This window comes from Salvelinus alpinus, chromosome 5, assembly GCF_045679555.1.
Source record: "Salvelinus alpinus chromosome 5, SLU_Salpinus.1, whole genome shotgun sequence".
In the NCBI taxonomy this organism is placed as follows: Eukaryota; Metazoa; Chordata; class Actinopteri; order Salmoniformes; family Salmonidae; genus Salvelinus; species Salvelinus alpinus.
Window position 1 is genome coordinate 21479990 of NC_092090.1, and position 22565 is coordinate 21502554.

The 22565-nt window shown below is 44.5% G+C and overlaps 1 protein-coding gene across 2 annotated transcripts in view; it reads right to left on the minus strand.

The window, feature by feature from the left end:
• Positions 1 to 22565, minus strand: part of adamtsl5 (ADAMTS like 5) — a 55779-nt gene that overhangs the window by 3796 nt on the left and 29418 nt on the right. Inside the window, exons 5-11 of one of the 2 annotated variants that reach the window (XM_071400964.1) lie at positions 21426 to 21531; positions 20833 to 20960; positions 15175 to 15295; positions 8200 to 8286; positions 6198 to 6361; positions 5539 to 5737; positions 397 to 537 (exon numbers count right to left, since the gene is read on the minus strand). In XM_071400964.1, coding sequence (XP_071257065.1) covers positions 397 to 537; positions 5539 to 5737; positions 6198 to 6361; positions 8200 to 8286; positions 15175 to 15295; positions 20833 to 20960; positions 21426 to 21531 — 946 coding nt within the window. Of the gene's footprint in view, positions 1 to 396; positions 538 to 5538; positions 5738 to 6197; positions 6362 to 8199; positions 8287 to 15174; positions 15296 to 20832; positions 20961 to 21421; positions 21532 to 22565 lie in introns of both variants that reach the window. The other variant, XM_071400965.1, reaches the window with a different exon arrangement.

A 22565-nucleotide genomic window follows, 5' to 3' on the forward strand; every position in this document is an offset into this window, starting at 1 on the left:
AAGAGTAGTGTAGAGAGTGGGACAGATTAAAGGAAAAGTAGTGTAGAGAGTGGGACAGATTAGAGTAGAGAGTAGGACAGATTAAAGGAGGAGTAGAGAGTAGGACAGATTAAAGGAAGAGTAGAATGTAGGCTAGATGAAAGGAAGAGTAGAGAGTAGGCTAGATGAAAGGAAGAGTAGGGTAGAGAGTAGGACAGATTACAGGAAGAGTAGAGTAGGACAGATTAAAGGAAGAGTAGAGTAGGGTAGATTAAAGGAAAAAGTAGAGTAGAGGAGGGAGGCAGAGGAGAGGATTGTAGCATTTGAGCAAGGTGAGAGTTGAGGTTCAGGGGAGTGGGGGTGAGATAGGGGTTAAAGATTTAGGTGAGGGAGAGATGGAGGTGAGGTGAAGCAAACCTCCTCGGGGTGGTTGGGGTAGTCGGTTCCTTCTGGTCTCGTCCCTCTCTAGGCGGGGAAGGACAGGTGGGCGGTGGGGCTGTTGAGGGGGTTGTCGAGCTGGGTGGCGAGGGGACTTGATGGGCCAGCCACCTGGAGGAGCTGAGGGACAGTGCGGGAAAAGGTGAGTTACATTATTGAGTATCAACATTCCTTTGGAGTTAGGGCCAGGAGTTTTCATGACCTGACCAACAAAATGACCTGGGTCCAAGACATAAACTCAAACGTAACTTTAAGGGATAGTTCAGCGAGTTTACATATTTATTAGATATTTGTTTTCTTACCTTAAAAGCAATCTATGGAAAAGGAGTAACTGCAATCCACACTTTGGTTTTGTTAAACTAGCCACTGCCAACAAAATGTTAACATTAGCATTTTTTTTAACCAAAGCACTGTGTAAGTAAATCTCCCCAGTTAAGCATGTTTTACATTTCATGCCCAAATAATTTTTAAATCATTAAAGAAAACAATTATTTGAGGACCACAATCCATTTAAGAGATGAGGGAAAAAATATCTAACTATTCCTTTAAATTTTGCATTAATATTCCATTAATGTGAGATTTGAGATTTGTGCAAACGATGGAGAAGCACATGTGTATCTTGAATCAGGATTCGGGCAAGGGATCTTTCCAAGACATTCTTTAGGTAGAATCTGTAAGGACAGATGCTGGGAGACGAGAAGCAAGTACAGGGAGTGAACATTTAATGAAATAGACAGGAAACAAAACACGAACAGCGTCTGGACTGGGGGAAACAAAACAACATTAATGCTGACAAGGAGATCCAACTGAGGAACAGATAGATATAGAGGGGGCAATCAACAAAGTGAAGGAGTCCAGGTGAGTCCAATGAAGCGCTGATGCGCGTAATGATGGTGACAGGTGTGCGTAATGAGGGGCAGCCTGGCGCCCTTGAGCGCCACAGAGGGGGAGCGGGAGGAGGCGTGACAGAATCACTAAAGAGTGACTTTCTGTCCAGCATCAAATCACTATGATACGACATGAGCAAACATTGTCTTAGATCATTGATTTCTGCTCCAAAACGCTAAAAAGCAATCGCTTTTGTTCGTCTTGACTCCCCCAAAGGCTTTCAATGCTCCCTGTGACCCACAAGGTAAATAAGACCATGTTTCTGGACCTAACCCAGTCTTTAGCCACGACCCAAAAGGAACTAACTGCGTGACCCTTTAGTGGATCTAAACCCACCAGTTGGGAAACACTATGCTAGGGGCTAGACTACTTCTCAACCCACCAGTTAGAAAACACTATGCTAGGGGCTAGGCTACTTCTCAACCCACCAGTTAGAAAACACTATGCTAGGTGCTAGGCTACTTCTCAACCCACCAGTTAGAAAACACTATGCTAGGGGCTAGGCTACTTCTCAACCCACCAGTTAGAAAACACTATGCTAGGTGCTAGGCTACTTCTCAACCCACCAGTTAGAAAACACTATGCTAGGGGCTAGGCTACTTCTCAGCACACCAGTTAGAAAACACTATGCTAGAGGCTAGACTACTTCTCAACCTACCAGTTAGAAAACACTATGCTAGGGACTAGACTACTTCTCAGCCCACCAGTTAGAAAACACTATGCTAGGTGCTAGGCTACTTCTCAACCCACCAGTTAGAAAACACTATGCTAGGGACTAGACTACTTCTCAACCTACCAGTTAGAAAACACTATGCTAGGGGCTAGACTACTTCTCAGCCCACCAGTTAGAAAACACTATGCTAGGGGCTAGACTACTTCTCAGCCCACCAGTTAGAAAACACTATGCTAGGGACTAGACTACTTCTCAACCTACCAGTTAGAAAACACTATGCTAGGGACTAGACTACTTCTCAACCCACCAGTTAGAAAACACTATGCTAGAGGCTAGACTACTTCTCAACCCACCAGTTAGAAAACACTATGCTAGGGACTAGGCTACTTCTCAACCCACCAGTTAGAAAACACTATGCTAGGTGCTAGGCTACTCCCATTATGTCCTGCACCAAATTACTTGATTAATTACTAAATGATCAAACCTGTTTACTAAATTCTAAAAGATGCTAAAGTCTTAGATCATTGCTTTGTTGAGCAGTACACAGAAATCAGTCAAAACTATGGTACTGTACCAAGCACCACTATCTCAGCATGGAATATGTGGTGGGTTTTGGGATTAGGAGCGTTATCACTAAACACTTCTAAGATAAGAGGGGGACATTCCACTCCAGAAACTTCATGCCTTGGCTTTATCTGTTATTTTCAGCCAGGTACAGATCAAAGTATAGCAGGTCAGCACAGTGTATTCAGTTTTGGATCAAAGTCCACTTTGCAGTTATATAGGACAAATATAATGATTACTACTGAATGTTGGTTACCTTCTAACCAGGGCCAATTAATTAGAAATACAACACTGATTATAAGCCTATGATTGAGTTTGCAGTTAATAATTCCCCTCTTATATAAACAGATGTAATAAAACATTCCAGAAGACATTTGCTGCACATTAGCAAGGCCCAGTCTGTGGGGCATTTTGTAGGTTAGGGGTTTTCAAACTGGGGTCCCTGTCAGCCTCCCAGGTCCATGTTGTCCAGGGTTATGAACATACATTATAGATTAATAATATTACATTGTGTTGTATTACACCTTCTAAACTTATACCACAGATCCTTTGGCCAAAATGTGTTACCTTTGTTGTTGTTAGTAATATTCATTAAAAAAAATGAAATGTTAAAAAAAACTATTTGAATATTTTGAGATCTGGCAGTACCTCTGCTGTACTGGAGGCAGTGAGATCTGAAAATATTAAAAACATTCAAATAAACATTTATTTATTTATTAATTTTACATTGTAGAGCTTGTCGTAATGTGCAGATTATTTTTACCCCTTGCAATAATGTTTAGATCCATCTATCTATCCATCTTCCGTGTCTATCCATCAGCCCTATCTATCAATCTTCCGTATCTATCAATCTTCCGTATCTATCCATCTTCCGTATCTATCCATCTTCCGTATCTATCCATCTTCCGTATCTATCCATCTTCCGTATCTATCCATCTTCCGTATCTATCCATCTTCCGTATCTATCCATCTTCCGTATCTATCAATCTTCCGTATCTATCCATCTTCCGTATCTATCCATCTTCCGTATCTATCCATCTTCCGTATCTATCCATCTTCCGTATCTATCCATCTTCCGTATCTATCCATCTTCCGTATCCATCCATCTTCCGTATCCATCCATCTTCCGTATCCATCCATCTTCCGTATCCATCCATCTTCCGTATCCATCCATCTTCCGTATCCATCCATCAGCCCTATCCATCCATCTTCCGTATCCATCCATCCATCTTCCGTATCCATCCATCCATCTTCCGTATCCATCCATCCATCTTCCGTATCCATCCATCCATATTCCGTATCCATCCATCCATCTTCCGTATCCATCCATCTTCCGTATCCATCCATCCACCTTCCGTACCCATCCATCCATCTTCCGTATCCATCCATCCACCTTCCGTATCCATCCATCCACCTTCCGTATTCATCCATCCACCTTCCGTATCCATCCATCCACCTTCCGTATCCATCCATCCACCTTCCGTATCCATCCATCCACCTTCCGTATCCATCCATCCACCTTCCGTATCCATCCATCCACCTTCCGTATCCATCCATCCATCTTCCGTATCCATCCATCTTCCGTATCCATCCATCCACCTTCCGTATCCATCCATCCACCTTCCGTATCCATCCATCCACCTTCCGTATCCATCCATCCACCTTCCGTATCCATCCATCCACCTTCCGTATCCATCCATCCACCTTCCGTATCCATCCATCCACCTTCCGTATCCATCCATCCACCTTCCGTATCCATCCATCCACCTTCCGTATCCATCCATCCACCTTCCGTATCCATCCATCCATTTTCCGTATCCATCCATCCACCTTCCGTATCCATCCATCCACCTTCCGTATCCATCCATCTTCCGTATTCATCCATCTTCCGTATTCATCCATCTTCCGTATTCATCCATCTTCCGTATTCATCCATCTTCCGTATTCATCCATCTTCCGTATTCATCCATATATATACAGTGGGGAGAACAAGTATTTGATACACTGCCGATTTTGCAGGTTTTCCTACTTACAAAGCAGGTAGAGGTCTGTAATTTTATCATAGGTACACTTCAACTGTGAGAGACAGAATCTAAAACAAATATCCAGAAAATCACATTGTATGATTTTTAAGTAATTAATTTGCATTTTATTGCATGAAATAAGTATTTGATACATCAGAAAAGCAGAACTTAATATTTGGTACAGAAACCTTTGTTTGCAATTACAGAGATCATACATTTCCTGTAGTTCTTGACCAGGTTTGCACACACTGCAGCAGGGATTTTGGCCCACTCCTCCATACAGACCTTCTCCAGATCCTTCAGGTTTGGGGGCTGTCGCTGGGCAATACGGACTTTCAGCTCCCTCCAAAGATTTTCTATTGGGTTCAGGTCTGGAGACTGGCTAGGCCACTCCAGGACCTTGAGATGCTTCTTACGGAGCCACTCCTTAGTTGCCCTGGCTGTGTGTTTCGGGTCGTTGTCATGCTGGAAGACCCAGCCACGACCCATCTTCAATGCTCTTACTGAGGGAAGGAGGTTGTTGGCCAAGATCTCGCGATACATGGCCCCATCCATCCTCCCCTCAATCTTCCGTATTCATCCATCCATCGTATCTATCCATCCATCCATCGTATCTATCCATCCATCTTCCGTATCTATCCACCCATCCATCCATCTTCTGTATCTATCCATATCTATCCAAACAGAGGATGAATGAAACCAGGGGCAGGTTTTCCCATGTGAATGCATATATCACATTAAATGGACATTTGTACATTAAATTTAACACATGTTAATAATGGGTACATTGACGTCCATTGGCTTTTGCTTAGAAAATGCTAGCTAGCTAAGTTAGCGGTTGGTGACAGTGCCTAGGTAAACAAACCCAAAACCTGGATTGCATTTTGTCCTTAGACTTCTTACAAGGTAAGGAAACAAAATGTTATTTTAATTTGGTCGAACTACCCCTTTAACAATGGTCAGCGGTCTTACCCCAGTAGGGTCTTGTGGTGACAGGGGGAGGCCTAGTAGTAGTAGTGGTAGTAGTAGTGGTGGGGTGATCCCAGGGGATGTAGCTAGCAGTGTGGTGAGGCTGGCGTAGCTGACTCCTCCTGCCATGGAACAGAGCATAGCGGTCTGGAGGGAGCCAATACTCGTATTCTATCCCCGGGTTCCTGTCTGTCACCAACACCTGCAGACACAACCACACAGTGTACAACGGATATATATTTTAATATATATTGTTTTATAATACCTGGTATATTTTAAGCAATATTGGTCATATAACACAAACCCCAGAGGTGCCTTATTGCTATTATAAACTGGTTACCAATGTAATTAGAACAATAAAAATAAATGTTTTGTCATACCCGTGGTATATGTTCTGGTATACCACGGCTGTCAGCCAATCAGTATTCAGGGCTCGAACCACCCAGTTTAGAACTGTCAATACCAACAATATACTGAAAAAATATAACAAATGGAAGACAACATGTTAAGGGCCTAATGAATCGATTTCAATTGACTGATTTCCTCATATGAACTGTTACTCAGTAAAAATCAATGAAATTGTTGCATGTTGCGATGATATTTTTGTTCAGTATAGTTATTGCATTGTGGCTCCTGTCCCTCATAACTTTGACCAGACTGACCATGACATGCAGATCCTCCATAGTGGGTCCAGGGACCTCAAAGCTTTCCCAGGTGTCCACAGAGCGCTTGTACAGGAGCTTGGTTCCCGCTACGCTGTACTCCCCAGGAACACTGATCTTCCAGTTCCCATTAATGACAAACTGGGAACGCCCGTTCTGGAGCGCTGGAGGGAGAAGAGAAGGATTGAATGAAGGTAGGGAATGTGTCTGGTCTTCAATGCTGATTGGTGAAGTGTGACTGAAATTGGCTTCGTGATGATAATATGTATAGAGTGTTTGATTGAACTATGCTACGGTCAATTCCTCTTCAGTCAATTCAGAAATCGCAATTGAGGAATGAGGGAAATTTGAGGTGGATTTTTTCTCCCCAATTTAGTCATATCCAATTACGATCTTGTCTCATTGCTGCAACTTTCCAACAGGCTCGGTAGAGGTGAAAGTCGAGTCATGCATCCTCTGAAACATGACCCGCCAAACAGCGCTTCTTAACACCCCCCCATTTAACCCGGAAGCCAGCAGCACCAATGTGTCGGAGGAAACATGACCCGCCAAACAGCGCTTCTTAACACCCGCCCACTTAACCCGGAAGCCAGCAGCACCGATGTGTCGGAGGAAACATGACCCGCCAAACAGCGCTTCTTAACACCCGCCCACTTAACCCGGAAGCCAGCAGCACCGATGTGTCGGAGGAAACATGACCCGCCAAACAGCGCTTCTTAACACCCGCCCACTTAACCCGGAAGCCAGCAGCACCAATGTGTCGGAGGAAACACCGTTGAACTGACGACCGAAGTCAGCCTGCAGGTGCCCGGCCAGCCACAACAATGAGTCGCTAGATGAGCCAAGTAAAGCCCCCCCGGCCAAACCCTCCCCTAACCCGGGCAACGCTGGGCCAATTGTGTGCCGCCCTATGGGACTCCCGGTCACGGCCGGTTGTGACACAGCCTGGGATTGAACCCGGGTCTGAAGTGACGCCTCAAGTACTGCGATGCAGTTCCTTCGACCGCTGTGCCACTCAGAAGGTCCTGAGTTGGAATTTCTACTTACATTTAAGTCATTTAGCAGACTCTTTTATCCAAAGTGACTTAGAGTAGTGAGTGCATACATTTTTTTGTACTGGTCCTGCGTGGGAATCAAACCCACAACCCTGGCGTTGCAAGAGCCATGCTCTGCCAGGTGAGCTACACGGGACCATGGGACCACTTTACTAAATTGAAATGGAATTAACCTCAACAATACAATTGAACATTTCTTAATTCAACAAAGTAAGAAAGTTACCTTGCCAAACAGAGTAGCATTACTACATCATTGCATTGTTTGGCCTAACAGTGACAAGTTGCAGGAACAGACAAATAGGGAAACCATCTCTTGGAAGTACATTTTTTTGGAGGGGGAAATTTCCAACCAAATCAGAAGTAACCAAGTACATCCACTTGCCTGCCAGAAGGCCAGATCCCCCCACCCTTTTCCCGCACCCAGTTCCCCCACCCTGCCCCAAATTAAACCTTTACTAGTGTTCCATTTCAGGATCCCTGCATTATCCATTTCAGGAGTCACGTTATTATGGTCTTGTAAATGTGGGTGAGAATAGATGGATAGCCTTGGGTGTTGTGTTGACTGGAGAGCCCAGCCAGAGTGCAGCTGGGAATCAACCAGAGAGCTGTATCTGTCTCTGGTGCCAGGAAGTAACAGTAAGCTAACAGGAATGAGAGGAGAGCAGAATTATGGCTACTTAAAGTGTCAGGGAAGTGGTAGAGTTCTATAGCCATGGCTGGGTGGGTTGAAACTCATAGCAGACATACAGAAGATGATAAAAAGGTCTCAAAGCAAATTCTCTGTCAAACCAGCACTTCTGAGAGGCTATCTGTATATGTACTGTATATAGTTAATGATATACAGAACATTTATGCTGTTCTTGTGTGACAGCTCATTCCCAGTGTGTGCGCGTACATGTGTGTGCACGTGTGTGCGCGTGCGTCTGTCAAGCTGAGCCATCTCTTACCCAGATAGTTCCTGCTGTTATCGGTGACACGGATGTGAGTAGCTCCAGCTGGGATCATGGTCACCTCATTGTACCCAAACGGACCCGCTATAACCAACAGAGTACAGAGACATTCATTAAGACAGATATTACACCAGTGGGAGACAAGTATAAACCATTCATTTAGAGACTGGGTAACATTAATGATGTAGATAAACACAATATGTGGTGCAGTATGTGGTATATGCAATATATATATATATATATATATATATATATCTGTTAAAATATATATTATATATGTGAATATATACTGTATATTCTTATGGGTAACACTTGTAAAACTTTATTAAAGTAAATACATAAACTCAGAAAAAAGGTCCTCTCACTGTCAACTGCTTTTATTTTCAGCAAACTTAACATGTGTAAATATTTGTATGAACATAACATGATTCAACAACTGAGACATAAACTGAACAAGTTCCACAGACATGTGACTAACATAAATTTAATAATGTGTCCCTGAACAAAAGGGGGATCAAAATCAAAAGTAACAGTCAGTATCTGGTGTGGCCACCAGCTGCATTAAGTACTGCAATGCATCTCCTCCTCATGGTCTGCACCAGATTTGCCAGTTCTTGCTGTGAGATGTTACCCAACTCTTTCACCAAGGCACCTGCAAGTTCCCGGACATTTCTGGGGGAATGGACCTAGCCCTCACCCACTGATCCAACAGGTCCCAGACGTGCTCAATGGGATTGAGATCCGGGCTCTTCGCTGGCCATGGCAGAACACTGACATTCCTGTCTTGAAGGAAATCCCACACAGAACGAGCAGTATGGCTGGTGGCATTGTCATGCTGGAGGGTCATGTCAGGATGAGCCTGCAGGAAGGGTACCACATGAGGGAGGAGGTCTTCCCTGTAACACACAGCATGGAGATTGCCTGCAATGACAACAAGCTCAGTCCGATGATGCTGTGACACACTGCCCCAGACCATGACGGACCCTCCACCTCCAAATCGATCCCGCTCCAGAGTACAGGCCTTGGTGTAACATTCATTCCTTCGACGATAAACACGAATCCGATCATCACCCCTGGTGAGACAAAACTGTGACTCATCAGTGAAAAGCACTTTTTGCCAGTTCTGTCTGGTCCAGCAACGGTGGGTTTGTGCCCATAGGCGACGTTGTTGCCGGTGATGTCTGGTGAGGACCTGCCTTACAACAGGCCTACAAGCCCTCAGTCCAGCCTCTCTCAGCCTATTGCGGACAGTCTGAGCACTGATGGAGGGATTGTGCGTTCCTGGTGTAATTCGGGCAGTTGTTGTTGCTATCCTGTACCTGTGCTGGTGTTGTTACACGTGGTCTGCCACTGCGAGGACGATCAGTTGTCCGTCCTGTCTCCCTGTCTTAGGCGTCTCACAGTACAGACATTGCAATTTATTGCCCTGGCCACATCTGCAGTCCTCATGCCTCCATGCAGCATGCCTAAGGCACGTTCACGCAAATGAGCAGGGACCCTGGGCATCTTTCTTTTGGTGTTTTAGTCATTAGAAAGGCCTCTTTAGTGTCCTAAGTTTTCATTACTGTGACCTTAATTGCCTACCGTCCGTAAGCTGTTAGTGTCTAAAGCTTCTTATGGCTGCAGGGGCAGTATTGAGTAGCTTGGATGAAAGGTGCACAGAGGTGCCCATAGTAAACTGCCTGCTCTTCAGTCCCAGTTGCTAATATATGCATATTATTATTCGTATTGGATAGAAAACATTTTGAAGTTTCTAAAACTGTTTGAATGATGTCTGTGAATATAACAGAACTCATATGGCAGGCAAAAAGCTGAGAGAAAATCCAAACAGGAAGTGGGAATTCTGAGGTTGGTCGATTTTCAACACAGCCCCTATTGAACACACAGTGGGATATGGACGAGTTTGCACTTCCTACGGCTTCCACTAGATGTCAACAGTCTGTAGAACCTCGTCTGATGCCTCTACTGTGAAGTGGTGCCGAAGGAGACAGGAAATAGTCAGGTCTACCATGACCTGGCCATGCTCTGACCATGCGCGTTCACATGAGAGGGAGCTCTGTTCCATTGCACATCTGAAGTCAATGTAATTCTCCGGTTGGAACTTTATTGAAGATTTATGTTAAAAACATTCTAAAGATTGATTCAATACATCGTTTGACATGTTTCTACTGACTTTTACGGAACTTTTTGACATTTCGTCTGCTTTTAGTGAACACGCTTCCTGACTTTGGATTTGTTTACCAAACACGCTAACAAAAATAGCTATTTGGACATAAATGATGGACATTACCGAACAAAACGAACATTTCTTGTGGAAGTGGGAGTCCTGGGAGTGCATTCCGACGAAGATCAGGAAAGGTAAGTGAAGATTTATAATGCTTTTTATGAGTTTTGTTGACTGCACAATTTGGCGGGTAACTGTATGGCTTCCTTTTGTGGCTGAACGCTGTTCTCAGATTATTGAATATTGTGCTTTTGCCGTAAAGCTTTTTGAAATCTGACACAGCGGTTGCATTAAGAACAAGTGTATCTTTAATTCTATGTCAAACATGTATCTTTCATCAAAGTTTATGATGAGTATTTATGTTATTTGACGTAGCTCTCTGCAATTTCTCCGGATATTTTGGAGGCATTTCTGAACATGGCGCCAACGTAAAGTGAGATTTTTGGATATAAATATGAGCTTTATCGAACAAAACATATATGTATTGTGTAACATGAAGTCCTATGAGTGTCATCTGATGAAGATCATCAAAGGTTAGTGATTCATTTTATCTCTATTTCTGCTTTTTGTGACTCCTGTCTTTGGCTGGAAAAATTACAGTTTTTCTGTGATTTTGCGGTCACCTAACATAATCGTTTGTGGATCTTTCGCTGTAAAGCCTATTTGAAATCGGACACTTTGGTGGGATTAACAACAAGATTACCTTTAAAATGGTATAAGATACATGTATGTTTGAGGAATTTTAATTATGAGATTTCTGTTGTTTGAATTTGGCGCCCTGCACTTTCACTGACTGTTGTCATATCATCCCGTTAACGGGATTGCAGCCATAAGGAGACAGTTCCACAGGTGCATGTTAATTAATTGTTTATGGTTCATTGAACAAGCTTGGGAAACAGCGTTTAAACCCTTTACAATGAAGATCTGTGAAGTTATTTGGATTTTTACAAATTATCTTTGAAAGACAGGGTCCTGAAAAGGGACGTTTCTTTTTTTTTGTGGAGTTTATATATTCTCATAGCAAATAGTTAATACATACATATTAATTTACTCATTAATGATAACTAAATTAGGATTATATCATGATTTACAGACAGTTTATTAATGGTTAACATTTCAAACCAAAGAGGGATATTTCACCATCGAGCCAAAAGCATGAACCATTCATTTAGAGAGTGATATTTCACTAGTTGGTCGACAGCAGTCAACATCTCTGTGGTCCCCCTGCTGCTGGTGTGTGAAAAGCGAGCAGCAAGACTACCCTATTCATCGTGTTTTTTCTATGGGACTGAGAATCCGTTGCTCTTGTTTTGACAATTTTAGGTCTCTGAAATTAAAGCTGTGTGTGAATTAAGAGTTATAGTGCTATTTTAAACTGGTCCATTTTCTTATTATTTTGTGTTTGAAGAAAGCGTAAAGCTAATATGGTGATTTACCGAATATTGTGTGAAATTCATTTATTTTGGTCACTAGATTGCGGTGGTATAGCTTAAAGGGGCAATCAGCAGTTGCTATATACATTTTTTTGGGACTTATAAATTAAATGTACCCACTGAACTTATAAATGCCTCATGAACTTACTTCATCCGTCCTACCCTATCAGAACACAAAATATAAGCTTGTTTTACTCCAACGTTTGTAAACAAAGAAAATGTTAAAACACCATATGGCCTCAAAACTTGGTTAAAACTATAATGTTGATATCATGGATGGTCAGTCCTTGCATCCATAGCTTTGTCTATGAATTTGAGAGTGGTTCATTTCTGCAGCCCCATCCCTCAGCTGTTTACTGAACCAGGGGCAGGAAGAACACTTTGTTATTGTTTCTACTGTAGATTGCCGCTTTAAAGCCCTTTCCTAACCATAGGCTAGCCAATTTGAAGACAATGCTCTAATCATTGGCTAGTTTAAAACGGTGGAAGCCCTCAATTGCAATGTCCATGCTAAAACGGGTTATATCCATCTAGAGTCCTCTATCTATCTCTATGGTTCAGCAATATACTTAGTTATGAACCTGAGTTAGAGTTTTTTTTATGAATCTCGTGTGTTAGTGCCGGGCTAGAACAAAGGCCTGCAGATCCCGGACTACCCTTAATAAGTTCAGCTGTGTTCAGGACTTCCTCGTTCAAACAAACATCTAGCAACATCTAAAAACCAAAAACGTTTTCTATGCAAGCTAACATCACTGTGTGGCTGTACTTGTTTCGAGTTAGTAGGTACTGTACTGTTAAAAATGCCATGAAATAGCTTTTAATTCAAATTTTGGTGGTTGTAGCATGGCCAAAATCAAAGCAAAAGTAGGACAAATCCAACTCATGCAAACTTTTATCAAAACACCACTTCCTACTGCAGCAGATGCAATGCAGTGGTGCGGACTGGTTATATCCATCCAGTCCTCTATCTATCTCTATGGTTCAGACGGTCTCCATTGAAAATGAATGAATTCCGTCGGATCGCAAAGATTTTGCCATGTTGTGTGAAGAGCTGGAGTAAATCAGCTGTTCTACAACACAAAATTATTAAACTGTCTAGTTTTGTCTCGTCTCTCCTTACGTCAGCTCTACACCACAGGGCTGTAGAGTTATGAAACTGATCTAGATGTATTTGGTAGATCTGCACAGGGCTGTAGAGTTATGAAACTGATCTAGATGTATTTGGTAGATCTGCACAGGGCTGTAGAGTTATGAAACTGATCTAGATGTATTTGGTAGATCACCACAGGGCTGTAGAGTTATGAAACTGATCTAGATGTATTTGGTAGATCTGCACAGGGCTGTAGAGTTATGAAACTGATCTAGATGTATTTGGTAGATCAGCACAGGGCTGTAGAGTTATGAAACTGATCTAGATGTATTTGGTAGATCTGCACAGGGCTGTAGAGTTATGAATCTGATCTAGATGTATTTGGTAGATCTGCACAGGGCTGTAGAGTTATGAAACTGATCTAGATGTATTTGGTAGATCAGCACAGGGCTGTAGAGTTATGAAACTGATCTAGATGTATTTTTGTGTTAGTGCTAGGCTGGAACAAAGATCTTCACACATTTTGGCCACAAAGGTGCCTATCCTGTAGAGTTCAGCTGTAGGGTTTGAGTTATCAACCTTGAGTTAGGGTTCTGTTCCACCTCCGGTTAACATTACAGAGTTATAGCCTGACTGATGTAGCCTGACTGATGATTATTTGAATCTGGTGAGTTAGTACTGGGCTGGAACAAACACCTGCACACCAGACGTGCCTGCCCTTAAGAAGATCTTATAGAGTTAGAAAATGTAAGACAAATGTATGAAGTCACTACTGTAAGTCACTCTGGATAAGAGCGTCTGCTAAATGACTAGAATATAAATGTATGTATAGCTTGACCGTGATGAGTTCTCTGGGCCCTTGGCTTTTGACCCTGTGGGAAGCTATGATTACGCCCAGCGGCATCAAATCTGTTATGCCTCATTGGGACACACAGCTGCAGGAGGAGAGAAAACCCGGCAAGTCCTCCTAGGCTGCCCAGGCACTCAAACAAAGCCTCCTTTATCTCCATGTTGTCTCCTCAAGCTGAACCATCATGAAGCAGTACAGTCTCTCTTCAGTCACTGTGCCCACACGCAGCGCCAGCTCAAGAGAGGATTCTGTTTCAGAATGGTGCGCAGTGCCAAATCACACGCCAGAGGTGTTGGCCGCTCTGTGTGTGTGCGTGTGTATGCATGTGCATGTGTGTCTGTGTGGAGGGGAGAGGGGATTTATTCTTGTGTATTCTTGTTTGGGTGCCTGTGTCTGCCTTTGATAGAGACAGAGTGCACGTGTGTGTCCGTGTCTTTCTCTGCTGCTTGAACACTCGGTCACTGTCCTGCAGGAATCACTTAGGTTGAGAATTCCGTGGCGGAGAGCCAGAGCTTAGAGTTCGGGGCCTCTGTTTTGACCCTCAGAACACACACACACACACACACACACACACACACACACACACACACACACACACACACACACACACACACACACACACACACACACACACACACACACAGACACAGACACAGACAGAGAGTGCATTTACGGGCCTCGAGTAACATTCTGTTGACGCTCTGTTTGTACATTCTGTTAGAGTGCAGCAAGTACCATTAGTGTTCCCTTATCAAAACTTCATGAATCCAGCTTTGACTAAACATATACACTGAGTGTACAAAACATTAGAAACACCTGCTCTTTCCATGACATACAAGTGAATTCTATGATCCCTTATTGATGTCACCTGTTAAATCCACTTCAATCAGGGTACATGAAGGGGAGGAGACAGATCAAAGAAGGGGTTTTAAGCATTGAGACCATTCAGACATGGATAGTGTATGTCTGCCATTCAGAGGGTGAATGGTCAAGACAAAAGATTGAAGTGTCTTTGAACAGGGTATGGTAGTAGGTGCCAGGTGCACCGGTTTGAGTCAAGAACTGCACCGCTACTGGGTTTTTCACGCTCAACAGTTTCCTGTGTGAATCAATGGTCCACCACCCAAAGGACATCCAGTCAACTTGACACAACCATGGGAAGCATTGGAGTCAACATGGGCCAGCATCCCTGTGGAACGCTTTCAACACCTTGTAGAGTCCATGCCCGACAGATTGAGGCTGTTCTGAGGGCAAAGGGGGGGTGCAACCAAATATTAGGAAGTTTGTAATGTTTTGTACATTCAGTGTGTCAGCCTTTGACATTTGTTTGCTCTGTCTATGCTTCGAGGTTGTGTGTGTGTGCGCGCATGTGTACCTGCTCCCTGTGCATTCTGGTACACACTCCTGTGGTGTAGACAGGTGGAGTTCTGTCCTCCACACACCATACAGGCATCCTCCTGCTGGTCCGAGCCCAGGATCAGGTCACAGCCCGGTGTCTGCACAACACAGACAACACATAGGCAACGTTCAGACATGCACAGGCAACGTTCAGACAACACACAGGCAACGTTCAGACATGCACAGGCAGCACACAGGCAACACAGAGGCAACGTTCAGACAACACACAGGCAACGTTCAGACAGGCACAGGCAGCACACAGGCAACACAGAGGCAACGTTCAGACAACACACAGGCAACGTTCATATAACACACAGGCAACGTTCAGACATGCACAGGCAACACAGAGGCAACGTTCAGATAACACAGAGGCAACGTTCAGATAACACAGAGGCAACGTTCAGACAACACAGAAAAAGACAACACAGAGACAATGAACATAAAACCAGACACACATAACAGACAAAGCAACAAAAAAAAATCAAGGCTGAAAACCAAATACAGCACTCCGAGATACCACCTGAAAACCAAATACAGCACCCCGAGATACCACCTGAAAACCAAATACAGCACCCCGAGATACCACCTGAAAACCAAATACAGCACCCCGAGATACCACCTGAAAACCAAATACAGCACCCCGAGATACCACCTGAAAACTAAATAGAGCACCCCGAGATACCACCTGAAAACCAAATACAGCACCCCGAGATACCACCTGAAAAACAGAGCAGCACCCCGAGATACCATCTGAAAACCAAATACAGCACCCCGAGATACCACCTGAAAACCAAATACAGCACCCCGAGATACCACCTGAAAACCAAATACAGCACCCCGAGATACCACCTGAAAACCAAATACAGCACCCCGAGATACCACCTGAAAACCAAATACAGCACCCCGAGATACCACCTGAAAAACAGAGCAGCACCAACTGCTGATGGACTTGTAGACTCAGTGAAATGCCACAAGCAACACCGCAGATATTGAGATGAGCGAGATGCAAGACTTCACTCTCACACAGTCACACACAGCATCTGCGTATGTGCACGGGTTCGCTTTACACTTTTACAACGTGGGAGCCACGGGAACCAAAATGGCTGAGAATTTGTGCCTCGACCCACTCTGCTGTTTACTTTCTGCATTTATGTCATATCGCTGAGTCTACCTTTAAGGGACGATCACTCCGGGTACCTGATTAGACTGGACAGGCTCTTTTACTATGCCTCAGACAAACAGCTTTATGACTGGTTTTTCATCATGACACATTCACACCACGTCAGGGAGTTCGTAGTCGGTAATCCTGGCAGAAAGAGCCTATGGAAAAGTCAAGTTGTTTTCTCCTTTCTCTCTAAAAGTGGGACTGACCTCTGACCTCGGCTTGGGCAGGCTGACCCCCAATATATCAGTCCAGGCCTAAAGTTCAGGGGTGATGATTGGCAGGTCAAAGGTCCCATAATAAGTCAGGGGTGTGTCATGTAAACAGGGAGCCCTTCCCCCTACGGCAGAATTGCAGTAATCGTAAAGCAATTCTAGTTGAGGGGTGCAGGATTTCTACAATACCACAGAACTCAGAAGGCTTCAGAATAATTCTGAACAGGAAGTAGTGCATGTAAATAATACCAGACCAACATCTCTTATAAGATGGTGACCTAGTGATGGAGGTAAGTTGAAAATGTGGATGTCTTTTTCCACTACATAAAAGGACAAGGGGCACAGCACTAATTAACTATGTCCATGTAGTCAGATGTTGCTCAATGGTGAACATCCCCACTGTCTCTGTTGAAGCATGTTCCACACCGTCTCTGTTGAAGCATGTTCCACACCGTCTCTGTTGAAGCATGTTCCACACCGTCTCTGTTGAAGCATGTTCCACACCGTCTCTGTTGAAGCATGTTCCACACCGTCTCTGTTGAAGCATGTTCCACACCGTCTCTGTTGAAGCATGTTTCACACCGTCTCTGTTGAAGCATGTTCCACACTCTCCTTCCACACTGTCTCTGTTGAAGCATGTTTCACTCTCCTTCCACACTGCCTCTGTTGAAGCATGTTCCACACTGTTTCTGTTGAAGCATGTTCCACACTCCTTCCACACTGTCTCTGTTGAAGCATGTTCCACACTCTCCTTCCACACTGTTTCTGTTGAAGCATGTTCCACTCTCCTTCCACACTGTCTCTGTTGAAGCATGTTCCACACTCTCCTTCCACACTGTCTCTGTTGAAGCATGTTCCACTCTCCTTCCACACTGTCTCTGTTGAAGCATGTTCCACTCTCCTTCCACACTGTCTCTGTTGAAGCATGTTCCACACTGTCTCTGTTGAAGCATGTTTCACTCTCCTTCCACACTGTCTCTGTTGAAGCATGTTCCACACTCTCCTTCCACACTGTCTCTGTTGAAGCATGTTCCACTCTCCTTCCACACTGTCTCTGTTGAAGCATGTTCCACTCTCCTTCCACACTGTCTCTGTTGAAGCATGTTCCACACTGTCTCTGTTGAAGCATGTTTCACTCTCCTTCCACACTGTCTCTGTTGAAGCATGTTCCACTCTCCTTCCACACTGTCTCTGTTGAAGCATGTTCCACTCTCCTTCCACACTGTCTCTGTTGAAGCATGTTCCACTCTCCTTCCACACTGTCTCTGTTGAAGCATGTTCCACTCTCCTTCCATACTGTCTCTGTTGAAGCATGTTCCACTCTCCTTCCACACTGTCTCTGTTGAAGCATGTTCCACACTGTCTCTGTTGAAGCATGTTTCACTCTCCTTCCACACTGTCTCTGTTGAAGCATGTTCCACTCTCCTTCCACACTGTCTCTGTTGAAGCATGTTCCACTCTCCTTCCACACTGTCTCTGTTGAAGCATGTTCCACACTGTCTCTGTTGAAGCATGTTCCACTCTCCTTCCACACTGTCTCTGTTGAAGCATGTTCCACTCTCCTTCCACACTGTCTCTGTTGAAGCATGTTCCACTCTCTTTCCACACTGTCTCTGTTGAAGCATGTTCTTCTGCTGTGCTCTAAGGGTTATATGTGGTTAGGCAGCAGTAGTCTAACACTATGACCAGCTAACTCTAACCATTCTATAGAGAGGCCGGTGCTGTCCGGATGCTTGGAAAGACACCAGTGGCCCCAATGTACCTTCTGTGACAGAGAGTTCACACACAGATATGCACTCACGGATGCATGCACACACACGGGAAAGTGCATGTACACACAAACCTGCCCTATTTTGTATAGTATTTGAAAGTATTTACTTGGATATACCACAGAGGAACAAAGAGGGACTGGTGACAAGGGAAGCTGGTGAGTGATGGAGGAGAGAAGAAAAGAGGGGAGACGTGGAGAGACAAGACAAGGTGAGGAGAGAATAGGAGAGACATGAAGAGGAGAGACATAAAGAGGAGAGACGCGGAGAGGAGAGACATGAAGAGGAGAGACGTGGAGAGACGATGAGAGGAGAGACGTGGAGAGAATAAGAGAGACGTGGAGAGGAGCGACATGAATAGGAGCGACGTGGAGAGGAGAGACGTGGAGAGGAGAGAATAGGAGAGAATAGGAGAGACGATGAGAGGAGAGACATGAAGAGGAGAGACGCGGAGAGGAGAGACATGAAGAGGAGGGACGCGAAGAGGAGAGACGCGGAGAGGAGAGAAGAAAAAAGAGAGACGAGGAGAGGAGAAATACCAATCCTACAAAGCACTTTGAAGCCTGGTGAAAAGCATCATATAAATAGAAATCATTATTATAATAATTATTATATTAAACACTCAGAGAGAGAAGATTTTTTTACATTTGAAATGTAACCTTTATTTAACCAGGCTAGTCAGTTAAGAACAAATTCTTATGACGGCCTACCGGGGAACAGTTGGTTAACTGCCTTGTTCAGGGGCGACACATTTTTATCTTCTCTCCAGATTCAAGTGGGCCTTTGTGTATGTTTGAGTGTGTGTGTGTGTCTCCGTCTGTGTGTGTGTGTGCGCATGCACGTGTGCGTGCGTGTGTGTGTAAAGGGGTCATTTGCTTGCTACACCCCAGTCAGATTACAATCTGTATGTTCCTCCTGCAGTGCAGAGAAAACCAATCAAGTGGGAGGTTCTAGAGTAGAGACCAGCAATCTAGGAAACATATAATTATCTACCCCTCACACACACACAGTGAATCTGTGTACGCAACAGTATATGAATCAACACAACAAGCTACCTGAGTGCATGAGGCACTCTTTACTGTACACATGAATACACACACACACACACACGCACACCATATTTAGTCCAGGCTGCTATGTGTAGTGTGGGCCTGAACTCAATCTGTGTCACGCTGCCTTCCAGACCAGCTGGACTCTGCATCTGCTTCCTGTCCTAGACCACGCCTCCTGGGACCTCAGACAGTTTAGGACCAACGCTGACCTCACGCCCCATGAATCCATTCATACACATCAACTCACACAAAGACATATAAGCACACACACAGACATAAAGACCAACATGCTAATGTTCACACTCCTACACTTCTCGACAGACAGACAGACAGACAGACAGACAGACAGACAGACAGACAGACAGACAGACAGACAGACAGACAGACAGACAGACAGACAGACAGACAGACAGACAGACAGACAGACAGACAGACAGACAGACAGACAGACAGAGACAGACGTTTTGATAGAGGAGCATAATGTACTAATGACCAAAGCCTCAACCTCAGGGGAGAGAATTTAATTTCCAATCATCTCCATCTGCTGGAGTGTGTGTGGGGGTTGAGAGAACCCTATTACTGAGGTGTGTGTGGGGGATGAGAGAACCCTATTACTGAGGTGTGTGTGGGGGATGAGAGAACCCTATTACTGAGGTGTGTGTGTGGGGGGGATGAGAGAACCCTATTACTGAGGTGTGTGTGTGTGGGGGATGAGAGAACCCTATTACTATTACCCTATTACTACATCACTGTCCTGCAGGAACCACTTAGGTTGAGAATTCCGTGGCGGAGGGCCAGAGCTTAGAGTTTGGGGCCTCTGCTTTGACCCTCAGAACACACACACACACACCGAATTTATGGGCCTAGAGTAACATTCTGTTGACGCTGTTTGTACATTCTGTTTCTTAGAGTGCAGCAAGTACCATTAATTAGTGTTCTCTTATCAAAACTTCATGAATCCAGCTTTGACTAAACATAAATTAGTTATAAAAGAAAGCCACAAGGAATGTCAGCCCTTGACATTTATTTTGCTCTGTCTATCCTTTAGAGGCTGTGTTTGTGTGTGTTTGTGTGTGTGTGTGTGTGTGTGTGTGTGTGTGTGTGTGTGTGTGTGTGTGTGTGTGTGTGTGTGTGTGTGTGTGTGTGTGTGTGTGTGTGTGTGTGTGTGTGTGTGTGGGCGTGCGGGGGGGTGCTCTGACAAGTGCACTCTGGTCCTAACGCACAGGATGAGTAAACTACTCCTAAGGGAACCAGAGGAAATGGTCAACACAGTCCCAATACTGTCCAGACAGAGACAGTCCCAATACTGTCCAGACAGAGAGAAAGGGGATGCAAGAGTGAGAGTGTGTGCTTTCGATTCCGGTACTGCCTGACACACACACATAGTGAGACCACCTCTCTGCATAGTGGACACACACACACAAAATTGTCACTCACCAAGCATTTTCCGTTGACACACACATCTCCAGGCTCTTTACTGCAGGCAGTGCCGTCCAGGACACGACCAAAGTTGTAGTAGAAGTTGTGACCCTGGGCCAGACAGCTCAGCTCACACGGGTTAGAACCTTAGGTTAGGAGGTGGTATTACGAGACAATGCAAACATACACATATAAACAACCTCCTCACGGACAGACATTACCTCTCACATACGACTAAACATTACAGTTACTAGAAAGTTGGGTTAGTCACGTTACTGGCTATTCTAGGCTATTATCTCTTAGCCGTAGTACTGCAGTACAGGGTTTAAAAAACGCTACATTTTAATTGATGGAAGGAGGTAACTAGTTGCAGGTGGAGGACAGATGGGAATGAAATGAGGTAGGAGAACGGGGAAGGAGGTAGGAAAGGGGGGAGTAGTGGTGGGGGTAGGGTGCAGAGGGGAAAGGGTGAAACAGGTCAGTGGAGAGTATGGACTGAACTCATAATACAGATGTGGCCAAATGACAAGCAGATTTCCCAATGGACACATGCCACATTTAGTGTGTGCACACGCACACAAACACACACACACACACCATGCCTCACCGACCTCCATGGAAGGTGGTCCATCTGTAACTGTTTCCAGCCACCAGCGGTCTGTCGTTGTAGGCAGAACACTGCATCTCCCTGAAGTCCTCTGAGCCCCCAGCACACCCCTGCAGCAGACAGATACATACAGTAGAGACCTGGTTACCCAGTGCTATGCACTCACACATGCATGCCTCAACACACCTCACCACCTTATGTTAATATGTTTAATATACTGTAACCAATACTGACTCACTGTCTAAACACACATGTACACACCCATACATCTGACATAGAGGACCCTCACCGTATACCTTCCAAGTAAACCAACGTCTTGGACGGCATACCACCCTGCATACCACTGCTGGCTTGCTTCTGAAGCTAAGCAGGGTTGGTCCTGGTCAGTCCCTGGATGGGAGACCAGGTGCTGCTGGAAGTGGTGTTGGAGGGCCAGTAGGAGGCACTCTTTCCTCTGGTCTAAACAAAGATCCCAATGCCCCAGGGCAGTGATTGGGGACACTGCTCTGTGTAGGGTGCCGTCTTTCGGATGGGACGTTAAACGGGTGTCCTGACTCTCTGAGGTCATTAAAGATCCCATGGCACTTATCGTAAGAGTAGGGGTGTTAACCCCGGTGTCCTGGCTAAATTCCCAATCTGGCCCTCAACCATCACGGTCACCTAATAATCCCCAGTTTACAATTGGCTCATTCATCCCCCTCCTCTCCCCTGTAACTATTCCCCAGGTCGTTGCTGCAAATGAGAACGTGTTCTCAGTCAACTTACCTGGTAAAATAACAGTAAAAAAATAAATAAATATCTTCAAGATTATATACCATGAAAATATACTATTCACTGAGGGTGTAGATGAAAACTCTGTTGTATCTATCTATTTATGGGACTCAGAAGTATTTGTACTGTTCATATAGTATCAGGAGCTCAACTTGTGTACAATGGAGTGACAGGTTCATGTTTTCAGTGAAACTGATCACGCCCAGACAGCATACCTGCTTAGTTAAATATAGTAACAGCATAGTTCACATTCACTGAACCAACTTTGTTATCAGCCCTGAAGCACACTTAGCTTATCGTTTCAAAATGTTTGACATCAATACGAAAGTCTGCATCGACCATTCTGTATAGAAATCCATCATTCAAAAGTTGT